General features: G+C 37.0%; 1 protein-coding gene across 6 annotated transcripts; it reads left to right on the top strand.

Moving 5' to 3' along the window:
- Positions 1-6,151: 6,151 nt before the first annotated feature.
- UFM1 (ubiquitin fold modifier 1) lies at positions 6,152-25,082 on the top strand. 6 transcript variants are annotated; one of them, XR_005378310.1, is made up of 7 exons: positions 6,152-6,220; positions 6,297-6,353; positions 11,434-11,491; positions 14,765-14,804; positions 16,030-16,062; positions 17,340-17,642; positions 20,972-22,835. XR_005378310.1 is itself a non-coding variant. In XM_038573172.1 (7 exons), coding segments are annotated over exons 1-6 (258 nt in total). In that variant the 5' UTR covers positions 6,152-6,218; the 3' UTR covers positions 17,408-17,452; positions 24,888-25,082. The 6 variants fall into 6 exon arrangements, 5 of the variants coding, with proteins under 5 accessions (XP_038429100.1, XP_038429099.1, XP_038429102.1 ...); XM_038573172.1 differs by lacking the exon at positions 20,972-22,835 and adding an exon at positions 24,888-25,082 and having other exon boundaries at positions 17,340-17,452; XM_038573171.1 differs by having other exon boundaries at positions 17,340-17,452; positions 20,972-22,838.
- The last annotated feature ends 423 nt before the right edge of the window (positions 25,083-25,505 follow it).

Raw genomic sequence — 25,505 nt, 5'->3', positions numbered from 1 at the left:
ACTAGAACAGAACAGCAGTCAGGAAACCTGGAAGATCTATTTTGCCCCAAAGTGATTTTATAATTTCTGGACCTTAAATTCTGCACCACGGAGGTATCAGGAAAATATTTCCAAGTAATAATAGAAGTCTGCCCCGCCCGTTCCCCCCCCCCCCCCGCCCCACTTTTAAATCTTTACTTCAGTATTCTTTCTTCTGCTCAAAGACACTAGTACTCCAGTACTTGACAGAGAGGAAAACAGCGTCAGGCAACAGAGGGCAAGATAAGATAATTCTAAGCTTGTGAGTTGCAAAACATATAAAGTAGATACTTGAAGGCATAATTTCTGAGCCATATACATTTTTCCCTCTGCTGCCTTCTTAACCTTCTCTAGCCAAGCTGTTAAACTAATCTGGGCTAAAGTAAGGAGGAAAAGAAAATCATAAAGTTAGGACATGGAAGATACTCCTTTAAAAAAATGGACCTACTTCCTGATCCCTAGGAAAACAACCCCTGCAGAATTACAGAACCCCAGAGAAGATACCTAGTTCTTGCTCCAGTGGAAACCAGGAAAGCAACAAAGTCCCCCCTACATTCCAGAAAGAGAAAGACATTACAACTAGTCAAAGATGACTCAGCCCTGCTGTTTCCTACATTCACAGAGTAATCTCTTATATCCCTTAGATTGGACTGTTCGACCTGAGGACACCTCGCCACCCTTCACAAAGGATGTATCCTCAGAGAAAGGAGATATATCCTCAAAGAATAATGGGATAGCAGATATCTCATCTCAGATGATGTCAGTGGATATAAATTACAATGGGTATATGGACAGATGATGACAAACAAACAGATATTCTGAAAGCCCATATTTTAGATATAACCCCAATAAGAACTGTAAAGGAACCATATCGGATCTAGAAATCCCAATTTGACTAAGAAAACTTTGATTTGGTGGAGAAAAATCAGGTTAAATTCGTGCCAGTAGGTAGAAATTGGCCTGAAACAGAATGAGACAGAGAGAAAGAAAAAATGAATTATATTTTTAGTTCACCATAGATTGGGCTATGAGAAGTTAGTATCCATTATAAATATATTGGATTATATAAATCAGTGCTTCTCAATGCTTTTTTATTGAAAATATTTTTTTAAAATATTTTATTTATTTATTCATGAGAGACACAGAAAAGGAGAGGCAGAGACACAGGCAGAAGGAGAAGCAGGCTCCACGCAGGAAGCCTGACGCAGGACTCCATCCCGGGACCCCAGGATCATGCCCTGGGCTGAAGGCAGGCGCTAAACCGTGGAGCCACTCAGGGATCCCTATTGAAAACATTTTAATGCTTTCTAATCCTGAATATAGTTTCCTGGATAATACAAACTATCTACACACATAGTCTTTAAAAATCTGTATCATGTCCTATCTGTAATACATAAGAGAAATAATAAAAGTAAATATTAATTCGATATGTACTTTAATATATGTTTCATATAAAGTCTAAATAGGAAAATGGCTAATACCTGTTATGAACATGTAAGGTTATCATGAGTATAACAGCCACAAATATACCTTGATACTACTGTACTGATTGGAAATTCAAATATATGAAAAGGGTAGCGGCTATTACATGATTTTTCAAAAAAAACTTAAGTCTTGAAAAGTACTAGGAAAAAATGAAAAGTTAATCTCTTCTTGATTTCCATTGTATTTGCCTACCTTGAAAATACACTATTTTTACTCTTTCCCACTCTACATTTAGCATTGCTAGTCCTCTGACACTCTGCCCACTAAAATTCCAGTATCACTCCCAGTCATTTTTTTGTAACTGTGCTTTTCTTTTAGTCTTTAGAATCTTCAAGGATAAACTTTCATTGGAATAGAATACACACAAAGTATACAAACCCTAAGTATTGGGTTCAATTCAAACCCTTGAATTTTCATAGAGTTAATACAGCAGTATAATCAACACCCATGAAGCTCCTTATATACTTCTGTCACTATGCCCCATTCTCACTTCTAACACCATAGATTAATTTTGTTGGTTTTGAACCATACATACAAATGGTTTCATTCAATATGTACTCTTCTGTCTCTGGCTTCCTCTAGAAATGGTACTGTCTATACTGAGCTCTCTGAATTCCTTTTCAACATAATATAAAACAATTCTACAATTATATAAGAAGAATAACAATTATTATATCTGGCACAGGATAAATCTGACTTGGAGGCTGAAGTGGGAAAAAGAGTATCTATAATTAAGTGTAATATTTATAAATAAGTGATCATAGATTCACAACATATCATGTTGAAGAGTATAGGTTCTGAATCCAATCGGCCAGGGTTCCCAGACCAGCTCTGGCATTTTACTAGTTTTGTGACCTTGATAAAGATTAGTTTCTCTTGCCTTCCTTATCTGTGAAAAAGGAATAACAGGGATCCCTGGGTGGCGCAATGGTTTGGTGCCTGCCTTTGGCCCAGGGCGCGATCCTGAGGACCCGGGATCGAATCCCACGTCGGGCTCCCGGTGAATGGAGCCTGCTTCTCCCTCTGCCTGTGTCTCTGCCTCTCCCTCTCTCTCTCTCTGTGTGTGACTATCATAAATAAATAAATAAATAAATAAATAAATAAATAAATAAATAAATAAATAAATAAATTTAAAAGGGATAACAATATTTGCTACCTCAAAGAATTGTTTCATACTAGCTAAGGATCTAGCTTAGATCCTTAAACTCTTATAGTGAATAAAACCCTGTGTTATATCAGACTTCTGAGTTCAATCTCATTTCAACCACTTATTTAAACTTAGGATAAGTCATTTAATTTTTGTGTGCTACTTTCTTCTTCTAAAAATGGAATAGTAATAGTACTAACTTCATAGCTATTGAATGAATAAATACATATGTATGAAAAACCACAATCTTGTGTTTGGAAAAGATCTGTAAGAAGCTATTTTAATTTTTCTAACAAGTAATGTTCTCATTAAACAAATAATTCACACAATATTTAGAGAGAAAATTTAATTATATAAGATTGGTAAATTCCTGTTTTTTTTAATAATTTAAAAAGTTTTCTCATAAGGAAGTATTTTATAAATTCTGTAGTTAAAATATTGCAAGTCTTGTGATCATGTTTCACATTTATAAAGCTTAGAGTCAAACAATGAACCTTCCTAAGAAAAGCCCTTTTTTCCTCATTTAATTTCAGGAAAATTTGGGAAGGGTATGGAATCATAATAATCTAGTACAAGGGTGCTTGGATGGCTCATTTGGTTAAGCATTCAACTCTTGGTTTTGGTCATGATCTCAGGGTGGTAAGATCAGCACCCTGTATGGGACTCAAGTATCAGGTGATTTTAGTCATAATCATAAATATAGTCGAGTTAGGGTGAAAAAGTTAAGAAGACAATTTTTTTTTTTGCTTCCAAATCTGACATTTTCTATTTTATTTAAAGCTGGTTACAGATAAGTGAAGGTAAGAAGGATTTTTATGACTACCTAAGCAAATCTTTTTAGTTTTTATACAAATTTAATTTCCCTCCATTTCCTTTCTAATAATGAGAAATTTATATGCTTTTGCAAACAGAATATTTGTATGTTCATTTATATTTAATGGTTTCAAATATGGTCACAGTGTGCATTCTGTAATCATTTCTGCCTCTACATGATACTAATTGGAATCCTTCCAAAACACATTAGACCGTTTATGCTGTATGTTGCCTTAAAATGTTGCATTTGCCAATTACCTCCTAAAATCCAGAGTTTGCTTTTGTTTACAGTCATTAAATGCACTTCAACACTTTAATGTTTCAATAAATAAGGTTCTTTTTCTGACATATTTGCCAAATTTTGCTAAATGCCTTAGCAAAATCTAAAAGAACAAAAAACATTAAGTATAAATGAATCTATGTATCATTTCTTTTCTGGTATCAAGAAAAATAAAACTCAGAAGCCTCTAGAAATTACTGTGACTCTGAGGGCACTGATACAGGGGTAGGAGAGTTAGAGTATGGTGGGAAAGAATTCTAAACATTTAGGAATAGGTAATTTTGAACACAATGTTTTCCGCTTGTCCTTTTGATATATTAATATGTTTTCTGAAGAAGCAATGGAATGTAAGTACTGAAGTCACACTGTCTGGTGTTGAATCTTGTCTTCAGTACTTTTTTTATAAGTACAATAAAAACTCTGAACAAAATATTTTTTCTGGGCAGACTGAGTGGCTCAGCGGTTTAGCGCCGCCTTCAGCCCAGGGCCTGATCCTAGCGACCTGGGATCGAGACCCGCATCGGGCTCCCTGCGTGGAGCCTGCTTCTCCCTCTGCCTGTGTCTCTGCCTCTCTCTCTCTGTGTCTCTATGAATAAATAAATAAATCTTTAAAAATATATATATTTTTCTCTTCAGGTACTTACTCTAATCTCTTCATTATTTTGGCTATTTGACACCAGGTAGACACAATCAGTAGTTTTCTTCTTACTGCTACTCTCAAAAATTTTAGTCATACCAACGAATCCCATAGATTGACAGCTGTACCTGTCAATCCCCAAATCATTTGCCTCAATCTCTTTCTAGATAGCAAGACCCGCGTTTTTAGAAGTGAAGAATGAGCATGATAACTGACAAAATAAATTAATAATAAGTCTGAGAATTTGCCTTGATATCTAGGTAAATTTCATTTGAAAATAAAATTATAACACATTGAAATAAAACTCCCACTAAGAATTCTTATCGGAAAAAAAAAAAAAAATCAGGTGCCATGCATCATACTGAAGCCTTTCTTTCCTAAGTCAGAGTCTGCATTCTCTCCCCGGGGAGCTGTCGCCACAGAACAGCACTGACACAAAATTACGGAAATTGGTCTTTCACATTCCTCCTGCAGCTCTTTCCCTATTCCTCTTAGACATCTCTCCTTAGAAATCTTAACATAATAGCCTAAAGATTATCTAGATTTCCTCAGTATTTTAGTACCTACTTGTTTCCTATCTTATAATTCATTGCAATACTTCTTAAAAAGGGAATTACAGACATTGGAGAGGGATGTTTATTTTTGCGAACACAGATGTTTACATTTGTAGTAGACTTCAGAGGGCATATACGGTCTATCTTCACTATACAAGAACTTGTTAGACCATGGAGGGTTGGCATCTACCCTCTTACCCATTCTAGCATCCGCAGCACTGAACTTTACTAGAAAGGATTCAAAGTTTGTTATTAAATTGAATAGATGTGCTCATGATCGGCGCCCCAGCCCCAGCTCCCTGGTGCAATACTATTAGACCACACAACAAACTAGTGAAATCCCGCTCACGGATTGCTCTTTCTCTTAAAGATTTTACTTATTTATTCGTGAGGGTCGTGCACAGCGAGGGAGGCGGAGACACAGAGGGAGAGGCAGGCTCCACGCAGGGAGCCCCACGTGGGACTCGATCCCGGGTCTCCAGGGTCACGCCCTGGGCCGAAGGCAGGCGCCAAACCGCTGAGCCACCCAGGCCTCCCTGGATTGCCCTTTCCATGTATATTCCAAGCTCTTCTAGCACAGGGATCTTACCTTTCTCACCAACTTTATTCCTCTGTCGTCTGTTGAAACTTGACATCAGTATTGCCTAGCGTTAAGGAAAAAAATGTTGAAATGCAAGATACAACAGGATTGCATTGCTGGAAAGACAGAAGAATGCTAATACTAAAGAGAGGCGAAGATTCCAGCTTCTTGAACTCAACACTCCAGGATTTCGGCGACCAGGTTGCCCTAGCAACTGCGCGGCAGGCCGGCCCCCCAGCCCCCCGGCCCCCCAGCCCCCAGCCCCGCCCGCGTCCCGCCCGCGTCCCGCCCCTCGCCGCGCCCCGCCGCGCCCCGCCGCGCCCCGCCGCGCCCGCCTACTCTGTGCCCTCACTTCCGCCCCAAGCTGCCCGCTGGGACCTAGCGTCCCGCCGTCTCTTCCCACATTTGTATTGCCTGACTGGAAATACGGCAGGAAATAACCGCAGTTCGAAAAATATTCCTCCATACGATCCATGCTCTAGTCTCAGAACTTTAAATGCTAAATGAGTAGCTCTTTGCAACACGGAGGCTCCGCCCAGCACAAGCAACCGAAGCCGATTTTCAGGCAGTGCCTCAGACAACACAAGCTTTGGAGGCCCCCGGGTTGCGGAGGGAGACGTGGGCCTGGGGCGGGGGGGCGGGGGTGGCGCGGCCCCGGGCGAGCAGGCGGCGTCGGCGGGGGTGTCGGTCCGCAGGGCTCCACGATGTGAGTGTGTGCTGACCCCAACCTCAACCCCTGGCCCTGCTGCACGGCTTTAACTCACTCTGGCTTCCCTCCTCAGGTCGAAGGTTTCCTTTAAGATCACGCTGACGTCGGACCCGCGGCTGCCTTACAAAGTGTGAGTAGCGGGCGGCGGTGGGCCTTGCGGGCTGCGGGAGGAGAGGCGGTGACCAGGCTGGCCTCCGGGCGCTCTCCCACCCCAGCAGGCTGCATCCCGTCCCTTCCCTTCCCCCTTGCCCTTCCTGGAGCTTCCCCCCACCCCAGCAGTGGAGACGGAGACGCAGACGCGAGGGAGCAGGGACGGGACGGGACGGGACGGGAACGCCGCGGCTGCTAGCCGACCGGCCCGCGGGGCTCCCGGGGCGGGGGTGGAGGGTGGAGGGTGGAGGGTGGAGCGGGGGGACGTGTGGCAGGGCTCTAATGATTTGCGAGGGTCCGCGAACAGTCCCTGTCTGCTCTGATTGGAAAGGCGCTTTGCTGCTTTGACCAGCTGCTAACGGGAAGTAAGGGAAGACAGCCCCGTCCAGGTTCTGAAATTACTGGAACGTGGAGTACGGTCAGGCTTCTGGTTCCTGTGCAAGTGACTCAACAGCCGGGCGTCACAAAGTACTGGTCCTCAAATCATACATTTTCTATGTTGGGGTTTAATAAAGAGTGGTAAGTGGGAATAGGGAGTGCAGAAATAGGGCACGCGAGGCCCTAGTTTTCTCCTTCAGCAGTTGAGTGATGGGTTGGCACAGGTTTAACAACATACTCACCCGGAATCTTCTGTGATTTTAGACAAACGATTATTGAGGTTACTGCTGCCGGAAGTCGCATAAGATGCGGTAAAGGGCAAGACTTCAGTAGGATTTTATTCATAGTTAATATAACTAGTATCAAGGCCTACCTAACGAAACTCTTAACAGTTGTCATCAGCCTCAGTGACTTAACTATCTGACCCATGCAACTCCCAGCCTTAAGCTTTCTCGATCATTCGTCTCCAGGTAAATCTTTCATCTTATCTCACATAGTTATGGTTGCAGCCTAGAACCGTAAGGCCTTCAGTAACTGCTCCAGCTAAGGTGTCATTTTCAAGTATTCCCTTGTGGATGACCTTGTTTTCTTTTTAAATTTGAGTTACTCTAATATTTTTTCTGTAAAAAAAAAAAAAAAAAAGTTCTTTGCTTTTCTTTTTTTTTTTTTTAAGATTTTATTTATTCATGAGAGACACCGAGACAGAGAGAGAGGCACAGACACAGGCAGAGGGAGAAGCAGGCTCCATGCAGGGAGCCCGACGTGGGACTTGATCCCCGGTCTTAGGAATCACACCCTGGGCTGAAGGCGGCACTAAACCACTGAGCCACCTGGGCTGCCCAAAATGTTTCTTTTAATTCATTGATCACATCTCTTTTTAAATCAATCATTACCCTCTCTCCACTGCTTTACCCCATTCCTTTTCTTCTTACTCTCTTAGAGTCCATGGTCCAGTTACTCTCTGGTGGGTCCACTCACCTCAACTCTGGTGTTCTTTCCCCAGTATGTTTTGCTTGGTGAAACACCACCTCTGAACTCAGCCACTATGTTCCCTACATAACTAAAGGTCTTTACTGAAAATTATAACTAGACTGATGGATTTTTTTAAAAGATTTTATTTATTTATTCATGAGAGAGAGAAAGAGGCAGAGACACAGGCAGAGGGAGAAGCAGACTCCCTATGGGGAGCCCGATGTGGGACTCGATCCCAGGACCCTGGGATCATGCCCTGAGTCAAAGGTAGGCACTCAACCACTGAGCCACCCAGGCGTAGGATCCTAGGTTGATGGATCTTGTATAAAATTCATAACTGTGCTCAATAGTACCTAACACTATGTTACAGTTCCCAAGTTTTCCTATCTCTTTATTCTCTAAAAGGATTTTTTAAAAATCTATTCATACTTTCTACAATGCTTTTTTTTTCTCTTTTGCTGAAGCCATCAGAGGAAGATGCATCTTTCCATCACCACATCTGTAAAGCTATTGTTATGTTTATAAACCCATAATTTCTTTTCATCATCCTTTTACAAAGGAACACATGATTTTATTCCTATGAAAAACCAAGCTGTGCCACTTGGGCACTTGTGTCTTCTCAAGCTTAGAGTAGATGGGAGTCCAGAGATCCCTCTCTCCTCACCACCTTTGATTTCTCCCTTTATAGGATTATTCTCATCAGTGTGTAGATAATTCTCTAGAACAGGAGGGAAAAAGGACAGAGTAGGACAGCAGTAGTATCTGTAAGAGTGCCCAGAACTTTTTACTAGTTCAATTAATATTCATGACTGAATGAATTTAATAGACATACCTACTGTTTGGTGTGTATGTATAATCTGTATATGGATATGTGTGTATATAAAATATGTATGACATGTGCATGTATGTAAAGTTAATTCTGCTATACTTCGTATTCGAAGTAAGTGGTAACTAGTACTTGGGTACTGTTAAATGCCATTCGTAAAATTTGCGGGAGAATTTGCTTTGGCTTTTTAATGTCACTTGTCACTTGCAAAGCCAGTAAATAAATGCTTTGATAGATAATTGTGCTTTGAGTTTCTAACATTACTAATAGTTGAATTCTAAAAAGGATTTTTTTTTAAGATTTTTTTTTTTTAAGATTTTATTTATTTATTCACAAAGATACACAAAGAGAGAGAGAGGCAGAGGCAGAGGCAGAGGGAGAAGCAGGCACCACACAGGGAGCCCGACGTGGGACTCGATCCCGGGTCTCCAGGATCACACCCTGGGCTGCAGGCGGCACTAAACCGCCATGCCACCCAGGCTGCCCTAAAAAGGATGTTTCAATTCCAGATTTATTTTGGGGAATATCAGAGGTTTTATTGTTGTTTTGTTTTTTGATAGATTAACTCTTGGTATTGCCATTAAATTATGGAAATGTTAAATCAGATATGCTCATGTTTATAGGATGAATTAAATATACCTTTAACTCTTTCAGTCTGAGTCCTATCTTTCCAATCTTACTTCCCACCTCTTTTCTCCCCTTCCCTTACAACCATAGTTAATCAAAGCTTCAGTCACTGTTCCCAGATTGACAAGCAAGCCCTTTAATCCTCCCTGCTTTTACACATGTTCTTTTTTATGTTTGGAATGCAGTCTTATGACCACCACTTCTGGACAAACAACACCCTTTAATAATCAGAATGTCACCTCAGTAAAGATTTCTGTAATTGTCCAGGGAGTTACATTTCACCGTTCTTCAGTTTCCTATAGAAACTTTATTCTTAGTTCTTCGTAACAGCACTTGTCAAGTTCTGTCATATTTCTGCTTATATGTAATATTTATTAAATAGACAAATTTTACCAGTAATTTACTTTTAAAATTTATCTTAACATAAAGAATAATTCTCATTTTTTTCAAAATACCAATGTAGTGTTTCAGTGCCGGATTTGCAAAATGATGCAATTGGCCAACAAAACAAATTCAAATCTAGATAAAAATCTGTGGGGTTGCAATTCCCAATTCCTTTGTAATTCTCTGTCACTTAGAACATGCATTAAAATGTGTTTTCATTTTATGTTTTATTGGATTATCTTTGGACAGTCTCACGAATTTAAGATACAAGTAAGGGGATCCCTGGGTGGCGCAGCGGTTTAGCGCCTGCCTTCGGCCCAGGGCGCAATCCTGGAGACCCCGGATCGAATCCCACGTCAGGCTCCCGGTGCATGGAGCCTGCTTCTCCCTCTGCCTGTGTCTCTGCCTCTCTCTCTCTCTGTGACTATCATAAATAAATAAAAATTAAAAAAAAAGATACAAGTAAAAATCTATTTTAATGAATATCAGTATGACATTTAGGTATGTATCACAGGGACATACCCTGTCTTTAGTTCACAAGTGAATTGAAACCTTAAGGTTTTAGAAGTTCCTTTGAAGCAGAGGTTCAGGAAAACGAATCTCAGTTTCTAAACTGTAAATGTACTACAGAAATATTTGCCAAATACAATTCCCCACTTTGTAAACTGTCACATTCTCATTTTACTAGATGTTTTTAAAACAAATGGCTATCCTTTAGAACTTTGTTTTAATTGTCTCCCAAAAAACAAGGAAAGAAAAGGGAAAAAAATGATTTCCGTTTTCACCTTTTAGTGGTATTTTGGAAAAATAGAATGGAGGCAGCCAAGAATCTATTCATACTTCTATTATGATGTGTTGTGGCAGCTAGTGATTTTTATATTCAGAGATCTGTAAACTAAGTGAAGAAGTGGGACACATATCTAAGATGTTACATGATGGTAATTTATTAAAACATTAAAGAATAATATAGTGGTGACAAACAGGAGTTACAAAGAGAAATGTTAGCTTGCCAGTCACTTCCCTCTGAAAGATACTCTGTTTTTTAGTCTTGAATGAATATTTATTTCACATTAGGAGTTTTTTATATATATTTTTAACCTCTTTTCTGTGTTTTTAAGTGTTTTCTTAGGGTATAATGTCAATTCTGTTTTTAGTTTTTAAATTGGAAAATTCATACAAATTAATAATGATTAATTAATTCATGCTGATTAATCATTAATCAGTAGTTTTTTGTATACTTAACACTGTACAAGTTAGTGACAAAATCACACGTTACCCTCCAAAATATTTTTTCAGATTGTATTAATAAGCCCTTTTTCTGATAATGATTTAAAGGTAGAAGATCACTTCACATTTTATCATAGTGAACATACTCATTTTCATCAACTTAGTCTACTATTTTAGACATGATTATTAAACGCACACAGAAAGGTTCATCAAAAGGTGAGGGAGTGTTGATGCTTCCCAGATAGCCTCTTATGATGAAAATGACCTTCCTGCATCTGGTGAAGAGGTGTTTGGACTGGAGATGGAAAAGGGGACTAAAGACCTAGAAGAGATGCAACTTTTTGAAATCCATTTGTGAATAAAAGCATCAGGCTATATGCTAGACCTGTTTGAATCAAAATATTAAAAATATATAAAGTTTCCTTTATAGGTTAATTTTCAGGTGGAGCTGTGCGCATCATTTCAGCTATAAAACTAATTGCTTTTTTTTTCTCATTTTAAAGTTAATGAACATAGCATGCAAAATAGACAACTTTCAGCCTCAAAAGACTCCCTTGTCCAGCTCTACTACATTAGCCAAAATAAGGAATGAGGGGCTTTAAGAATAATCACCTTTTTAAAAAATTCTTTTTAATTCTTCTTGCAGACTTAGTGTTCCTGAAAGTACACCTTTCACAGCAGTCTTAAAGTTTGCAGCAGAAGAAGTAAGTACAGAATTTGGAACAACCTGTATGAAATGCAGTTTAGCAGTATCTTTGTCAAAAGTCTTTAAATTTGGGGGCTCCTGGCTGGTGTAGTTGGTTAAGCATCTGACTCTTGGTTTCAGCTCACATATGGTTTTAAGATTGTGAGATCAAGTTCTGAGTCTGCTTGAGTTTCTCTCATCCTCGCCCTCTGCCCCTGCCCACTGCTCGTGCATGCATGTGCACATGCCCGCTCTAAAAAATAAATAAATTGGGGATCCCTGGGTGGTGCAGCAGTTTGGCACCTGCCTTTGGCCCAGGGCGCGATCCTGGGGACCCAGGATCGAGTCCCACATCGGGCTCCCGGTGCATGGAGCCTGCTTCTCCCTCTGCCTGTGTCTCTGCCTCTCTCTCTCTCTCTCTCTCTCTCTCTATCATAAATAAATAAAAATAAAAAAAAAATAAAATCTTTAAAAAAAATAGAATTTCATTTACTGATACTTTGTGAAGTTAAAAGTACTGTACAAATCTAGAGTGACTCAGATCCAAATGTTCTGATTCAAAATCTTCAAAAAAGTTTCTAGTCAGAAAAATAATTTTAGTAAGTAATTAACTGGCTTACCCCATAATCCTACTCTGAATTTAAGTTATAAATGGAAAATCAGCCAACTCATCAGTGCTTACATGTATTTGTCAGATTATTGACATCATTTATCACTCATTCAGAATTGAACTGAAAAGTGTAGTACTTGTTTTATGGTCAATTTTAATCTTCTTCACCCATAGAGAATAAGTAGAAAGAAGTAGAAAGCAAATCTGAATACAGCATCAGCATTACTTTCTTTTTTCTTTTTTTTTTTCTTTTCAGCATTACTTTCTGCTGCACAGATCACATGCAAGAACTATTTCTGGTTCTAGGGCATAGCGAGTTCCACAAATTGCAGTTTAAGAAGTAGGCCAATTTGAACTATAATTAATATTATTATATTTTAGTTACATATGTACTTTGTAAGGCGAAGGCCTTGTGATCCTGGTCTTCTGATAAAAGTATGAAAAAATCTTAACAGGTATACAATAGGAAATAAACTTAACAAATTTCACGTACCTGAATATATTTATTGAGGTTTTAATGTAGCTTATAATTGTTATGAATTGCATGTGTTACACATTTAGAAAGGTTATGACTTTCAGGCAGCAATGAGAAGGCCTTTCACAAGATCTTTCCGTGAGCAAGAGTTGACTTGACAAACTGAGAGTCTGTAGATTTAAATCCCTAGTAAAATGTCTTAAAGAAGAAAATTCCCCAGTAGGACTAAGAATTTAAGTAGTGAGTTGTCAAAATCTGAATAGCCTAACATCCTAAATTAGAAGATTTAGGAGGTCTGAGAAAGAAAATAAAATTTAAGAACAATAAATACTTTGCATCCAGAAGAAAACTCGTCAGTAGTATAGGCTGAAGAAAATAGTTGCTGAATTTTACATTACTAGAGATGCTTCTTCTCCAGATGTCGGCTTAACTGTTGGTTCTACATTCTGGAAAAGGGAAAGATTATGTTAGCAGTTGCTTACATTTTTTTATTCATAAATATGCTGCCACTATATGGATGTGACTAAAAATGAATAGCTTATCTTAAAATAGACAAAATCTAAGAATAAGACACTCAGTAGGGATAACTAGAAATTTTGTAATACTCAAGTTTTAGAAATCTAAGATGTCCTATAATTAATTTGGGTATTTGCTCAGAGTTTCTTTAGATATTACAATCTCTTTAAATAATTTTTTAGGAATCTTAATATTTATGTATTAAAGCACATTTCAGAGTTACTTTAAGTTTAATTTTTTTAAAGATTTTATTTAATTTTATTTATTCATGAGAGAGACACAGAGAGAGAGGCAGAGACATAGGCAGAGAGAAGCAGCCTCCATGTAGGGAGCCCAATGTGAGACTCGATCTTGGGATTCCAGGATCATGCCCTGGGCTGAAGACAGGTGCTCAACCACTGAACCACCCAGGCTTCCCAGGTTTATTTAAGTTTTTTAAATCCTTAAGAGGACATTTACAAATAAAAATGTACCATAGAGATAATAAAATTAGGTTTATTTAGGAACATAATCCAGTAACAGGTTATTGTTCTAATGCATAGTTAAATTTTTATTTTAAAACTTGATTTTTAATTAAATTAAATTTTAGTTTTTCTTAACTATGCATGTGACCATTATAAATACTCAGAGCAAGCATTTCCCAGAGTATTTTTCCAAGACCCTAGAACCACAAAACAAAAACCATGAAAAATTACAATCAGTGACTAAAGAGTATAGGAAATACTTCATTCACCATTACCTTCTTGACATTAAGTAAACTGTATTAGCTGCATGTTAAAGGATTTTGAAAAGAATACTACTTTACCTTAGTATTTTCCAAACTCATTTGATCACAGAATTCAGCTGTAAAATATCTGTAAAACTAGTCTATTGCATAGAAGTACTTAGTAAATATTCATTAGATAAATGAATGAACTTATGAGGACGTGAACACATTTTGACAATTGCTGGTCTCTAGAGAATTAAAAGAAGACCTCTCCCTTTAGCTACTAATAAGTTCCATGCCATATTTTTGGATTCAAAAAAATGCATCTTTTTACACCTCTGGAAGTAGATCAGTGGGTCTTACTCTTCTCTGTTAGCCAAGTGGCTATCATCACATAATTGTCTAGTAGACATCACCTGCACCTACATGAACTAGTTATTTCCTGGTGGCATAGTTAGATGGTACATTCAAAAGAAAATTTGAGGAAGGAGTTTGAGCTTTGGTTGGTCTTCCGTTAAATGCAGGAGAGCATTTGTTTAACATTACAATTTCTACAGACAAATTTTAGAAATGTTCTAGGCAATTTTTTTTATTTTTCATTATGCAAGTGTTAAATATGATAAAAGTAGTATGTCTCAGTCTGAAAGAGTAAACATTGATCATAGATTTATTGACAGCATTTTTCTATTTTTGTAATGCATAAAATAAGGTGCATTTTGTAATCTATGGTGTCCTAGAGGCAGTGAAATCCAGTATTTAAAAAATATTGTTCATTAAAATAAGCAAATTATAGTATTTTCTTTGGTGACATGATTTATCCTAACAGAAAAATCACACTTTAGGATTATAGAATTGATTATATGTATGCCATCCTTGCTAACCACTTTTATAGTTTATACATATTTTTTATATGTTTATATATATTTTATTTATATAGACTTGTATAAAGATAAAAAGTGTATTTTTTCCTTTTTCTCCCTTTCAGTTTAAAGTTCCTGCAGCAACAAGTGCAATTATTACCAATGGTAAGAATTCATTTTAAAACTATTACCACAGAGCTATAGAAATTGTTTTAAAAAGTCAGATTAATTAAAATCGACTTAAATAAAAAAGACCAAAATTTATATCAACATAAATGATACATGTGATTGTAAACACTGAGTCAAGATTATTGTCCGTAATGAGCTCTTTTCAGGGTTTTTATGCTTTTGGTATAGTGTAGCACTTAACAGTATTTTGTGTCCTTACCGTTTCATGCCAGATTACTAAAAATAACTTTTCTGTGTATTTATTAACAAGGTGTGTTGTTTTTTAATAATTTGTAGATGCTTCTAGAATATAGGAGTTGAGTGGGAATATACCTTTGCTATGGCTTTTTTGTTGTTAGTTAGTTTGTTTGTTTTGGCTATTGCTTTCCTGACAGTAAACTATTTGTTACAAGCTTGAAATAATTAGGATTTCGTTCAATTAGGTCTATAGTTTAAATTCTGAATATCTTAGAATACTAGTAATTGAGATGGAACTAGCCCTGTGAGAAGGTACCGAAATAAGTTGAGGAGTAAATATTGCAGGAAGGCCTTAATGGTCTTGCAGAAATACAAGGTAGTATTTGTGGGTGGTGGCCAGTGGTTCATCTGCAGTCAGGGCAGCCCAGATATGACGGGTTTAATGCACGGTAGCATGCTTTAGTTTATATGTGACAGAATTTCTCATTCTGAAATATTCTATATGTTGTCCCATTGAAGTGTTCCTCTACCTGAAATGAAAGCTAGCCTACTTTCGGGAAAGTTTTAGATTTACAAATGAATTGCTGTTAGGAAAGTGCCTTGTAAACTATCATCAGGTTTCCCTGCAACTTGAATTAAATGAGTTTGTGGGCTTTCCTGGCCTTAAGATTTTATGCCCAGGAGCAATACATAAATGATTAAGAACAGACCTAAGGCTTCTTTTGACTTTTACTTTTCACTCGGTGTGGTGTAATAGAATAAAAACTGTCTTCTGTGGAACTTAATCAGGATCATCGCATTGGCAGATATTCTCCTCTAATCCAGCAGTGTGTGTAAATGCATAATAAGAACAAGATTTCAACAGGGAACCTACCTGAAAGATTTGTCATTCACGTTTCTGGATTTAAATTCTTTGGCTTGTGCCTGTATACTCTGTAGCGACAGATCTCTTCTTGTTACTGTATTAAACCATTTTAACTTGAGAAATAAAAGAACTTAGGTAATTTTACAATTTATTTTCTAGATGGAATAGGAATAAATCCTGCACAGACTGCTGGTGAGTATCTGTCTGAAACTTCTGGAGATGTGGATGGGGCTACACATGTCAATTGAAACTGAACATTTAATTCATTCTAATTAGAATCGAGAGGATTTTTACCAGAATGATAGCTGTTTTTTAAGGATTATATAGTAGTCTTTATCTATGTGTCTGAGCAATAATTTGTTTTGTGACGGGCATCAGTTATATATGCTTTTGGCTACAAGAAAGCCAAAACCTCACTAGTAAGTATTAAAGGTGCTTAAGCTTGTGTTATCCATAGTAGCATTCAGTACGTGCTAGCTGTTACTATTATTTTAAAGAAGTACGGTCATTAAAATTTCAAGAGACTTAGTCCACACTTACAACTACAGTGTGGTATATTAATGTCCTAACAAGCAGGCAAAGTAAAAGTAGTCTTAAACTTTTTAATAGGTAATTTTATATTTTTAGATGTACTTTTTGTTGGGTTATCATCTAATTATAGTATTTTAAAATTAAGCATGTTTTAATGTAGTGTGATCTCAATTTGAGTAGTAGTTACGTTTAAATTACTATATTCTGAAGTACATCTGTACTGTACAAAATTACAGTGTCTTCATGAGGCCTTGGAATTGAAATTTAGCCATGTAGAAAATGAAGAGGGATGTAAAATTGTAACTTTTTTGCTTTAATCAGTGGTTTTAAGTATATAATGTTATTAAGATTATTGAAAATTATGAGGCATTTTATTGTGGAGGTATCTTGGGTTTAAAGGTTTTATTTTTTCTTATTGTAGAAATGTTCAGTAGTTCATATTGTTTGAGTTCCTGCTTATTGTAACACGTTGTGTGTTGTATTATTACCCTTAAAAGTTGAATTGTGTATATCATGGGGCGTGAAGAAAATTTCAGCAAGCAATTGAGCAAAAATAGATTAGATCAGGTTTCTAAACTTCGGTCATTTGTGGTAATCTATATTTACTGTTTTTTCTTGTCCTTAGGTATTTTATTCTGTACTAAATTAGCAAATATTGATGGTTAAATTAAGTTACATTGTTGTTTGCTGAGTGTATGTGTTAGCACTTTTGTGGCTAGTGTTCTTATTTAAAATTTTCAGATATGGTTGGGTTGTGAGAATGTGAGAGGAATGGGAACAGGCATTAAAAAGCATGGAGTTAGATTCTAAAGTTACTTGAGCTTCTGTACCTACTTACTTTACACTTCTTTGTATCTTGTATTATGATAGTTGTTGGAATGCTAAGATAACTTGTCATTTTTAAAATACCTGACTTTATGTTTTATTTGTTTGTGTAGGAAATGTTTTCCTAAAGCATGGTTCAGAACTTCGAATTATTCCTAGAGATCGTGTTGGAAGTTGTTAATATCTGCTGCTTGGAACATAGGATGACCTTTCCAAATAAATATTGGTATTGTTGTAAAACTGAAATCAGGCATTTAAAACTTTGAAAAGACCAGTAGCTGATGAAATAATGAAGGGTGGCTCTGTCCCTTCTTGTTATTCACACTCTTCCTGTGACAAGGGAATGTTTATGCACAAAGGGTACCATCTCCACAGAAGATCATAGTCTGTCATTGCTACCTCACAACACGTAACAGGTAGTTCATTTGGGCTCAGTGGATTATCCAGCTGTATTTTTTTAAGTGGTGGATGCTTCTGATAATTCTTACTGAGAACATTTGGAAAATTAAAGTTTACCAAATTTTCTGTGTGTCTGAGTTAAAATTTTATAAAAGGACCATGAGACATACATGCTTGCTCCAGATGCTTGATAGCATCTGACTTGGAGACTTAAAAAAAGTTGAATTCTTAATTGTATATTCTTTATGATAAAGGACATAGACATAGTGATGAATAGTTAACTATCTCAGCTTTTTATCATTTAGGTTTTGTTTATGTTTCAGACTATATTAGAGACCCCAAAATGGAATTTTTTGATCTAGCCCTTATGTATAAAATTGATATCCCACACCAAAGAGTTTTAACTGTGATCTTGCAGAATACAGTCTTGGTAGGAACTGAGAATAAAGTAGAAGCATTCTTTGCTGAGTTATGTATCCTTTATCAGTCTCTTAATACAACTTTAAAACAGGAATCCTCAAGAAATCCTTGTCTTATTGAGGGTAATATTTCTAAATAGCATTCAGGAAGAGAGTATTGGAAAGATGTCAATTCACAACAGAGCTCTAGGAAATGCTAATTGGAAATCCTGATTATTATGCTTACTAAAGACCCAACATTTAAGGAGGTGTTAAGTTTAGTCACTGATATGAATAAGAAGTCAGGAAAAGGATCCTAGGAAAGCCCCAATGACCAGTCTTTTAGTAAGGAGGAAGGAGACAAAAGACAGTGAAGGGGAACAGAAAGAGTGTCACAGAAAAAGCCAACTGGATTGGCAAAAGCACAGAGTGTGTTGTGGAGAACCAAGAGGGAAAGAAAATATGACATTGTCAGAAGGAGCAGAAGGGCAATCAGAGAAAGCAAAGTAGGCTTAGTCAACACACAGACTTCAGAGTTCCCCTTATGATAATCTAAAAAATGATATGCATAAGGGAAGATTTTATTTGCCCTTACAGAGGAAATTAATATCTATATAAATCTTGGAAGATGAAAGGAAAGTTCATAGTAATTCTGAACCAGTGCTGGGCCTGCTATAGTCTAGATGGTGAGCTCCCTGGAGGCAGGCTTTGTATCTATCTTGCTCTTTCTAGACCTGGAAATGTAGCAGGCTTTCGATAAGTACTTGCTGAATTACTCATGAATAAAGTATCTCTAAGACCAGTTTATCTAAGCGTGTTTCAGTTACCTTCCCTGTCAAAGGCCATAGGTTCATTGAGAAAAAAATATGAAAGGACTGCAACAGGGTCAGCATCTCAAGGGTGACACTGATAATTAAGTTTAAGAAACTAACCAGATGCTGTCATATATTTGACAGACGAACAGTAAAATTCTGAATTGTAAAGGTAGAAAGGTATGCTGCTAATATTTGGGAAGTTTTTATTTTTCTAAACAAAAAATGCTCAAATGTATGAATACCCATTCCCTGAAAAAAAAAATTTTTTTAAAGATTTTATTTATTTATTCATGAGAGACACAGAGAGAGAGAGAGAGGCAGAGACACAGGCAGAGGGGGAAAGCAGGCTCCATGCAGGGAGCCCTGACGTGGGACTTGATCCCAGGTCTCCAGGATCAGGCCCCAGGCTGAAGTCGGTGCTAAACTGCAGAGCCACCCAGGCTGCCCCCATTCCCTGAATTTTTCCATTTAAATTAGATTTCCCTCCATCCTGTGTCTACAACAAAATCTGCCTGCTTTGTTACGTAAGTTATGATATCCTCTGCCATAAAGTAATTTCTTTGGTTTTAAAAATTTTGTTGTAGCTAAGTCCCTTAAATTACAAACATTTTCCTAAAGAACTGGACATTTTGTTATTAAGTAATTGTGATCTGTAAGTTCTTTGTGCAGAATGTTTTGAAATGTCGTATTTAAATACATGATTAGTATATAATATCTATGAAAATACATTTGTCATTCTGTAAGCTGTATTGTCTACTCTTACTTCATTATTAAAGCTCTTAATCAGCACATCCATTGAGCCAGTATATAGCATATGTTGAAAAAAAGGTGAGCAGGGGCAAAGATGTAGGTCATAGAAATGAAGATGTACTTCCAAATTCCAGTCCCTCTTCAGAAACAACAACAAAAAAGAGATTAAAGTAACTGGGTAGGCTAGTAGGTTCTAAACCTAAGTGACTATCAGAGCCACCTAGAGAATTAAAAATATGGATCTCTAGAAACCACCTCAAAAGTTTTGAATCCTAAAATCTTGCATGTTACATAAGAATCTGTTTACAAAAAGCAGTCCTGGTGATTTCTGTTGTGCAGCTGGGTTTGAAAATGATAAGGCCAACCTTTCACTTTGTAGATGAACAAAATTAAGTCCAAGGGTATGTTCTAGAATCTTGGAAAGTATACATTCCATTTCGTGGTTTTCTAGTAGTTGACTAAGTGCAGAGAGGCTAGCTAATGACTCTGGTCATAAAGCCTCCCTTTACATTGTTTTTAAGTACAATAGTTTTTATGGATATTTTATTTCCTAAAATTAGTTATTTGAAAGAAAAGTTAATGGGAAGAAAATGCAGTCCCCTTGAAGCCCCCTTTTCCCAAATTAAAATATTAAAAATCTATCATAATCTTTTACCCAAGTCATTGAAAGATTTTTGAATTTGAAAGTATTAATACACTTTAATGGAGCAATTCTAAGTTGACTGCTCCCAAGGCTGTTTACAAAACAGTCAATTACATAGGTAAATCATATATGCATATATATATATATGTCTATATACATATGCATATTTATATATTATGTCAGTTGTGCTTAGATATGTACACATGTATATATAATTTACATAAGTAATTCACCCAAAAGAAATGTATTGAACATCCACTGTGTGTCAGATATTTGGATATACTTCCACTTACCTCATTTTCAACAATTCCAAATTATCACCATTTTACAGAAGAGACTGAAGTAGGTTAAGATTTGAATTTGACCCCTTTTATGACTTTGAAACTCTTCTCATCATAGTAGAATTTTCTAGTACCTTTTTTATCGTCTACGGTATACCAAATCTGTATGTGTATTGAATTATAAATTTAAAAATATAAAAGAAAATGTGTAGGGCTTAAATTCTTATTTCAGAGTACTTAATATGTATATAATAATCATGAATGGCATTTTCAATACATGATGTAAATTTGGTGGTAAATGTAAAAATCATAGGACATTACAGTAAAAGTCAATCAAATAAAGATAATTATGATTCTGGTGCCACTCCATAGACTGGCATAATGGGAGCAGGACTATGGCACCATATTCATAAGCTCCATCAGACAATTTATGTTTCTGTAATTTTATTTATCTTGCAGATGCAACTACAAGATTGGTAATCTTCTAACCAGACTATTGCCCATAAGCCCTCCGAGATAGAAATTCTGGAACCACCCTATGATAATACTGGAGATAGATAAATCATTATTTAAATCAGGCTATGTAATTAAACCATTCTTCCAAATTGCTTAAGCCAGGTATTTGGAACTCACTAGATTTTATTCCTTTCTTTTGCCATAGCAAACCCATCACAAGATTCTTTTTTGATTGCATTTATGAAATCTGTCTCAAGATCTACTATAATTAAAGCTCTCAAAAAAAAAAAAAAAGCTCTCATCCTCTCATAAATGATGTTGGAAAAGCTTCTAGTCCCTCTGTTCCCTCTTTCACACTACTGTAATGGGGTTTTTGGCATGGAAATACGATTGTGTAGTTCCACTAGTCGAAATCCTACTGAATAAAAATCTATATGTGACCTGTTAGACACTTCATGAACTGTTCAGTCAGCTGTTACCACGACTTTCTCACAGTTTCCTTCTCTGATTTGCACTGCAGCTATACTGAACTACAAATATTTATTATCTCTCTTGTGCCATGGTCTCACACCTCTATGCCTTTATGTTCTACAGTGGTCTTTCCTGAGAAACCTAGGATTGATTCTTCAAGTTTAAAAGCCATGGAGCCTTTCCTCACTCCTCCCAAGCAGAGCTAGATGTTTAACTCTCTAAGAAACCATTGCAATTCGTACATTACCCCATTGTAGCAATTGTTAAATGCAGAGTCTCATATTTGTCTCTGATTTAAAGTATAGATTTTATAAAAGCATAAGATTGTGACTAAAACAGGATTTCCAAATTGCCTTGCATGTAATAGGTAACAAGTACTTTGATCAAAAGACTACATAAGAGGATAAAAACTTTGAAAATTGCAACAATTTGTAGCTCATGCCTAATAACTTCTGCTAGAATATGTGGTTAATGAATATATTCCTCACCATTTCTTGTAGTTGAGAATTTAGTCTGACTTAAATGAATTAATCACTTTTAAAATTGAAAAGCAGTCTCCTATTTTTAACATATATTAATTATTAGCTATATCATGGGAATTGCTAAATGCTGGAGATGAAATAAAATTAAGACTCATTTCTTTGGGTCCCCAAAATTTACCCATTTCAGAAACCACAAAATCCACATAGCTATATGGGAAATGAAGATGTTTTTTACCAAGACCTTTTTAATGTGCTGGGCACAGTGCTAGGCACTTCACAAGTATGATCTCTAATCCTTAATCTCTGTGCAAAATGCTGGTATTAATTTTTTCTTTAATGTTAAACAGCCAAGATTTAGGTTAATGTGTCCAAAGTTAGAATGAGATCGGCTCCTAGGGCTATATGATTATAAACTCTACCCTGCAAATCATTACATGCTTGCTATAATTTTCCTAGAATTATATTGAAATATTTTTCCAAACTGAAAAAGGGTACTTCAAACCTTGCTTTTTGAACATTTCTGTGATCTCACTTGGCTTGAGAAATTTAACATTCATTAATCTGTATAGACGCACTTAGGCTCTTTTTCAGTATATATACAACAAAAAGAATTGTGAGCATCCGAAAAGAGGCTCTATTATCTGCTTTGCTTTATAGAGGGTGTTGTGGTAATTGTCTGGATGCGAAACAGCGGCCAAGATTGGCAGACAAACCGGCATAAATCTCTGATTTTCTGGCAAAACTCGTTAGCAATGTAAAAGCTGTTATTGAGAGCATATTGTGATGATGCATCATGTCAATATTTGTTTGGCTGTGTAACACTGGATTTAATAAATTCTTAAATGTACAATTTACAGCTGATGAGCTGTTTTAGAAATAAACTGTGGTATGTGTTGTCAGTGCCACAAACATTTTGATGTCTCAAGTACTTGCCTCTGATTTTCTAGATAAACGTATAGATGGATGAAGATTTATTGAATTATCCTTCAGTGTGAAAGTTAGGCAGGGATGAATAAGTAAATGAGTGAATCACAGAGATATCTTAATCCTTTATGAGTTCTCCCATAAACCCATTATCTGCTAGACTGTTTTACTCAACATTCTCAGTTTGGGCATAGGATTAGAAAATGCCTAAAATAAATTGTTTGCTTATTTTCTTGGTATGGGAGAGAGATCTACCTGGCGCTTTGAGCCTAAAACCTAAATTATAAATGGAGAATCACTATTCATTTCTTCCTAAAAGAGAGTACGTATGAACAACTAATATTTCTTGAGTTTTTAGTATTAGGCACCGGATTTTAGCTTTTACATTCTTATTTAATCCTCATTGTAGTCTATGAGGTCAATAATATCTTTTTCACCATACTTTGGATTATTAAGAAGCTGGATTTTTCAACAAGATTTGGTATTTTTCCCAAAGTTCTACAACTAATAAGCAGCTAAGGTGTAACTCCTACCTTACCTGTGCTACCCCAGGACATACACTCCTGGCCACTGCACTGCATGGCTTCTGGCCTCTGTGCCGGGGACCCTGGGGCATTAGCCTCGTTCAAAAGCTAGAAAGCTGGTGCCTCTCTCTGGCCACCTGCCTCTCTACCAAGCTGCTGCTTCCTCATCCTCCTGACCTCAACCCTTCCATGTAGCTTGAAGCCCGTGAGAAAGGAGGGTGATGTGAATATAATTGCATCCATATTTCTTCATGTTGCTTCATAGCTATCTACTTGAAATTCTTACATTCCTTTATTTAGGCATTTATTTACCAAGGATGCGAGGATGATCTAGACCATCTCACTGCTCTGCAGAGTTAAAGTCCATGCTCCCAAGGCATGGAGAGCAGGCTGTGTTGGCAGCAGTTTCTAGCAACCTCAGCCATCTTCCCTAGGTCTCATTGGATGTTTTTGTCCCTCATTTGAGGCCTGACAAACCCCCATTACAGTTTCCGACTCATAAAACTTTAGCCTCCACCAGATAATTTAAATGGTGTCTAGTAAAGAGTACAGGATCCCCAAGGCCAACATCAGTGAACCTGGGGATAAGGTTAGAAAGCAAAAGAGGCAAGGCGAGAAATCAAGGTAGTAACTAAAGATGGACAAAAATAGGTAACACTTGGAATTCAGGGGTGAAGAAGTTCCATCTTCACTAGACTGGAAGACTTGTCAAGGATCAGAAATCTCATGGGTAATGGTCAAGGCATAGTAGGTATTTTAGGGTATGAAGTGGCAAGAGCAGTGGGTAAATTCATATGGGTGTGTCTCAGAGTGTTCTGAAATTGGAAATTCAATCTGACACAACTACTATACCAGCCAAGAAGCAGAAGGAAATCTGAAGTCTAGCACCTGATCTGTTCAGTCGTTCCTGGTGAGAACCAAAGAACCATATTAGGAAAATGCTTAACTAGGTTATAATATAGTGTGTTATTAGAACAGATACAGAGGATGCACATACTTATGATTTTTAGAAACTTCACTGAAAATAAGCTGTAAGAATAACTTCAAATTAATTTTTCAACTGATATTGCTCTTGTACTAAATATCTAGAGTGACCAAGTTAATATCAATGAAACAATATGGTGTCCAAAGTAAGAAATAACAATTTTAAAGTGTAAGCCTATGTATTAGTTTGCTGTAAAAAAAGTACCAGAAATTAAGTGGCTTATGCAACAGAAATCTGTTCCACAAACAATTATGGAGGCTACAAGTCTGAAATCAAGGTGCCAGAAGGGCTGGTTCCTTCTGATGGCTCTGAAGGATAGATCCATTCCAGGCCTCCCTGTCAGTCCACATCTTCCCTCTTTCTTTGTCTGACTCTTTGTTTTAATTTTCCCTTTTTATAAGAGAATTGGGACCAATACCAATGACCTCATCTTAACTAATAGTGACCCAATAGTGACCCAATTTCCAAATAAAATCACCATCTGGGGTACTAGAGGTTAGAATTCCAACATATCTATTTTGTTTTGTTTCTAGGTGGTTGGGGAAAAGGAACACAGTTCAACCAATAACAATCCATCTCATACTGCCGGTCAGCTGCAGCTTCGCAGATAAGCCTATAGGTGATTTTCATAAACTTACAAAATGTGCCCCCCATCCTTGCATGTGTGAATACAATTCACAAGTCTAATCAGAAATTTATGAATAAAGCTCCATAATTTAAAAAGTCAACTGAATCCATTGGAATAAGTAGAAGGGGAAATAGAAGGAAGAGTGAAATGCATTTTAATCCCCAAACTTCACCTTATTAGCCTTTTCCAACAATCCATTCATTGCCTAGTGCTGATGCAGGACCACAGCAGCCATGACACGGAGTTCTCTTTTCCTTCGGCCCTCCCTTGGACACGCAAAGGGCAGAGCTCTGAAGGCCCGCAGCTGAAGGAAGAGAAGTTCTGGCACATAATTCAGACACCTTAGTAACTAGTACCCAGTCATCAGCTCGAGTCGTTGACAGTGGCTGAAAGGTTTGTAGTTGTTAGATCTTTTAGCTTGGATGTTCAACTGTATACAACTATATCGTTCCAACAAATGAGAAGTTGGGTTTTTTGTTTGGTCTTGTTTTTCTTTTTGATAGCCATACAGCACTTTTCATTG

The sequence above is a fragment of the Canis lupus genome, chromosome 25 (genome assembly GCF_011100685.1).
Source record: "Canis lupus familiaris isolate Mischka breed German Shepherd chromosome 25, alternate assembly UU_Cfam_GSD_1.0, whole genome shotgun sequence".
Lineage (NCBI taxonomy): Eukaryota > Metazoa > Chordata > Mammalia > Carnivora > Canidae > Canis > Canis lupus.
The sequence above is the reverse complement of the archived record's forward strand: the minus strand, read 5'-3'. Positions and strand labels throughout refer to the sequence as shown.

What these genes read in the sequence shown, in the direction of transcription:
- UFM1 (XM_038573172.1), top strand. An exon ending in CCGCGGCTGCCTTACAAAGT is followed by an intron (nt 6,354 to 11,433) that starts GTGAGTAGCGGG and finishes TTCTTCTTGCAG; the next exon opens with ACTTAGTGTTCCTGAAAGTA. An exon ending in TAAAGTTTGCAGCAGAAGAA is followed by an intron (nt 11,492 to 14,764) that starts GTAAGTACAGAA and finishes TCTCCCTTTCAG; the next exon opens with TTTAAAGTTCCTGCAGCAAC.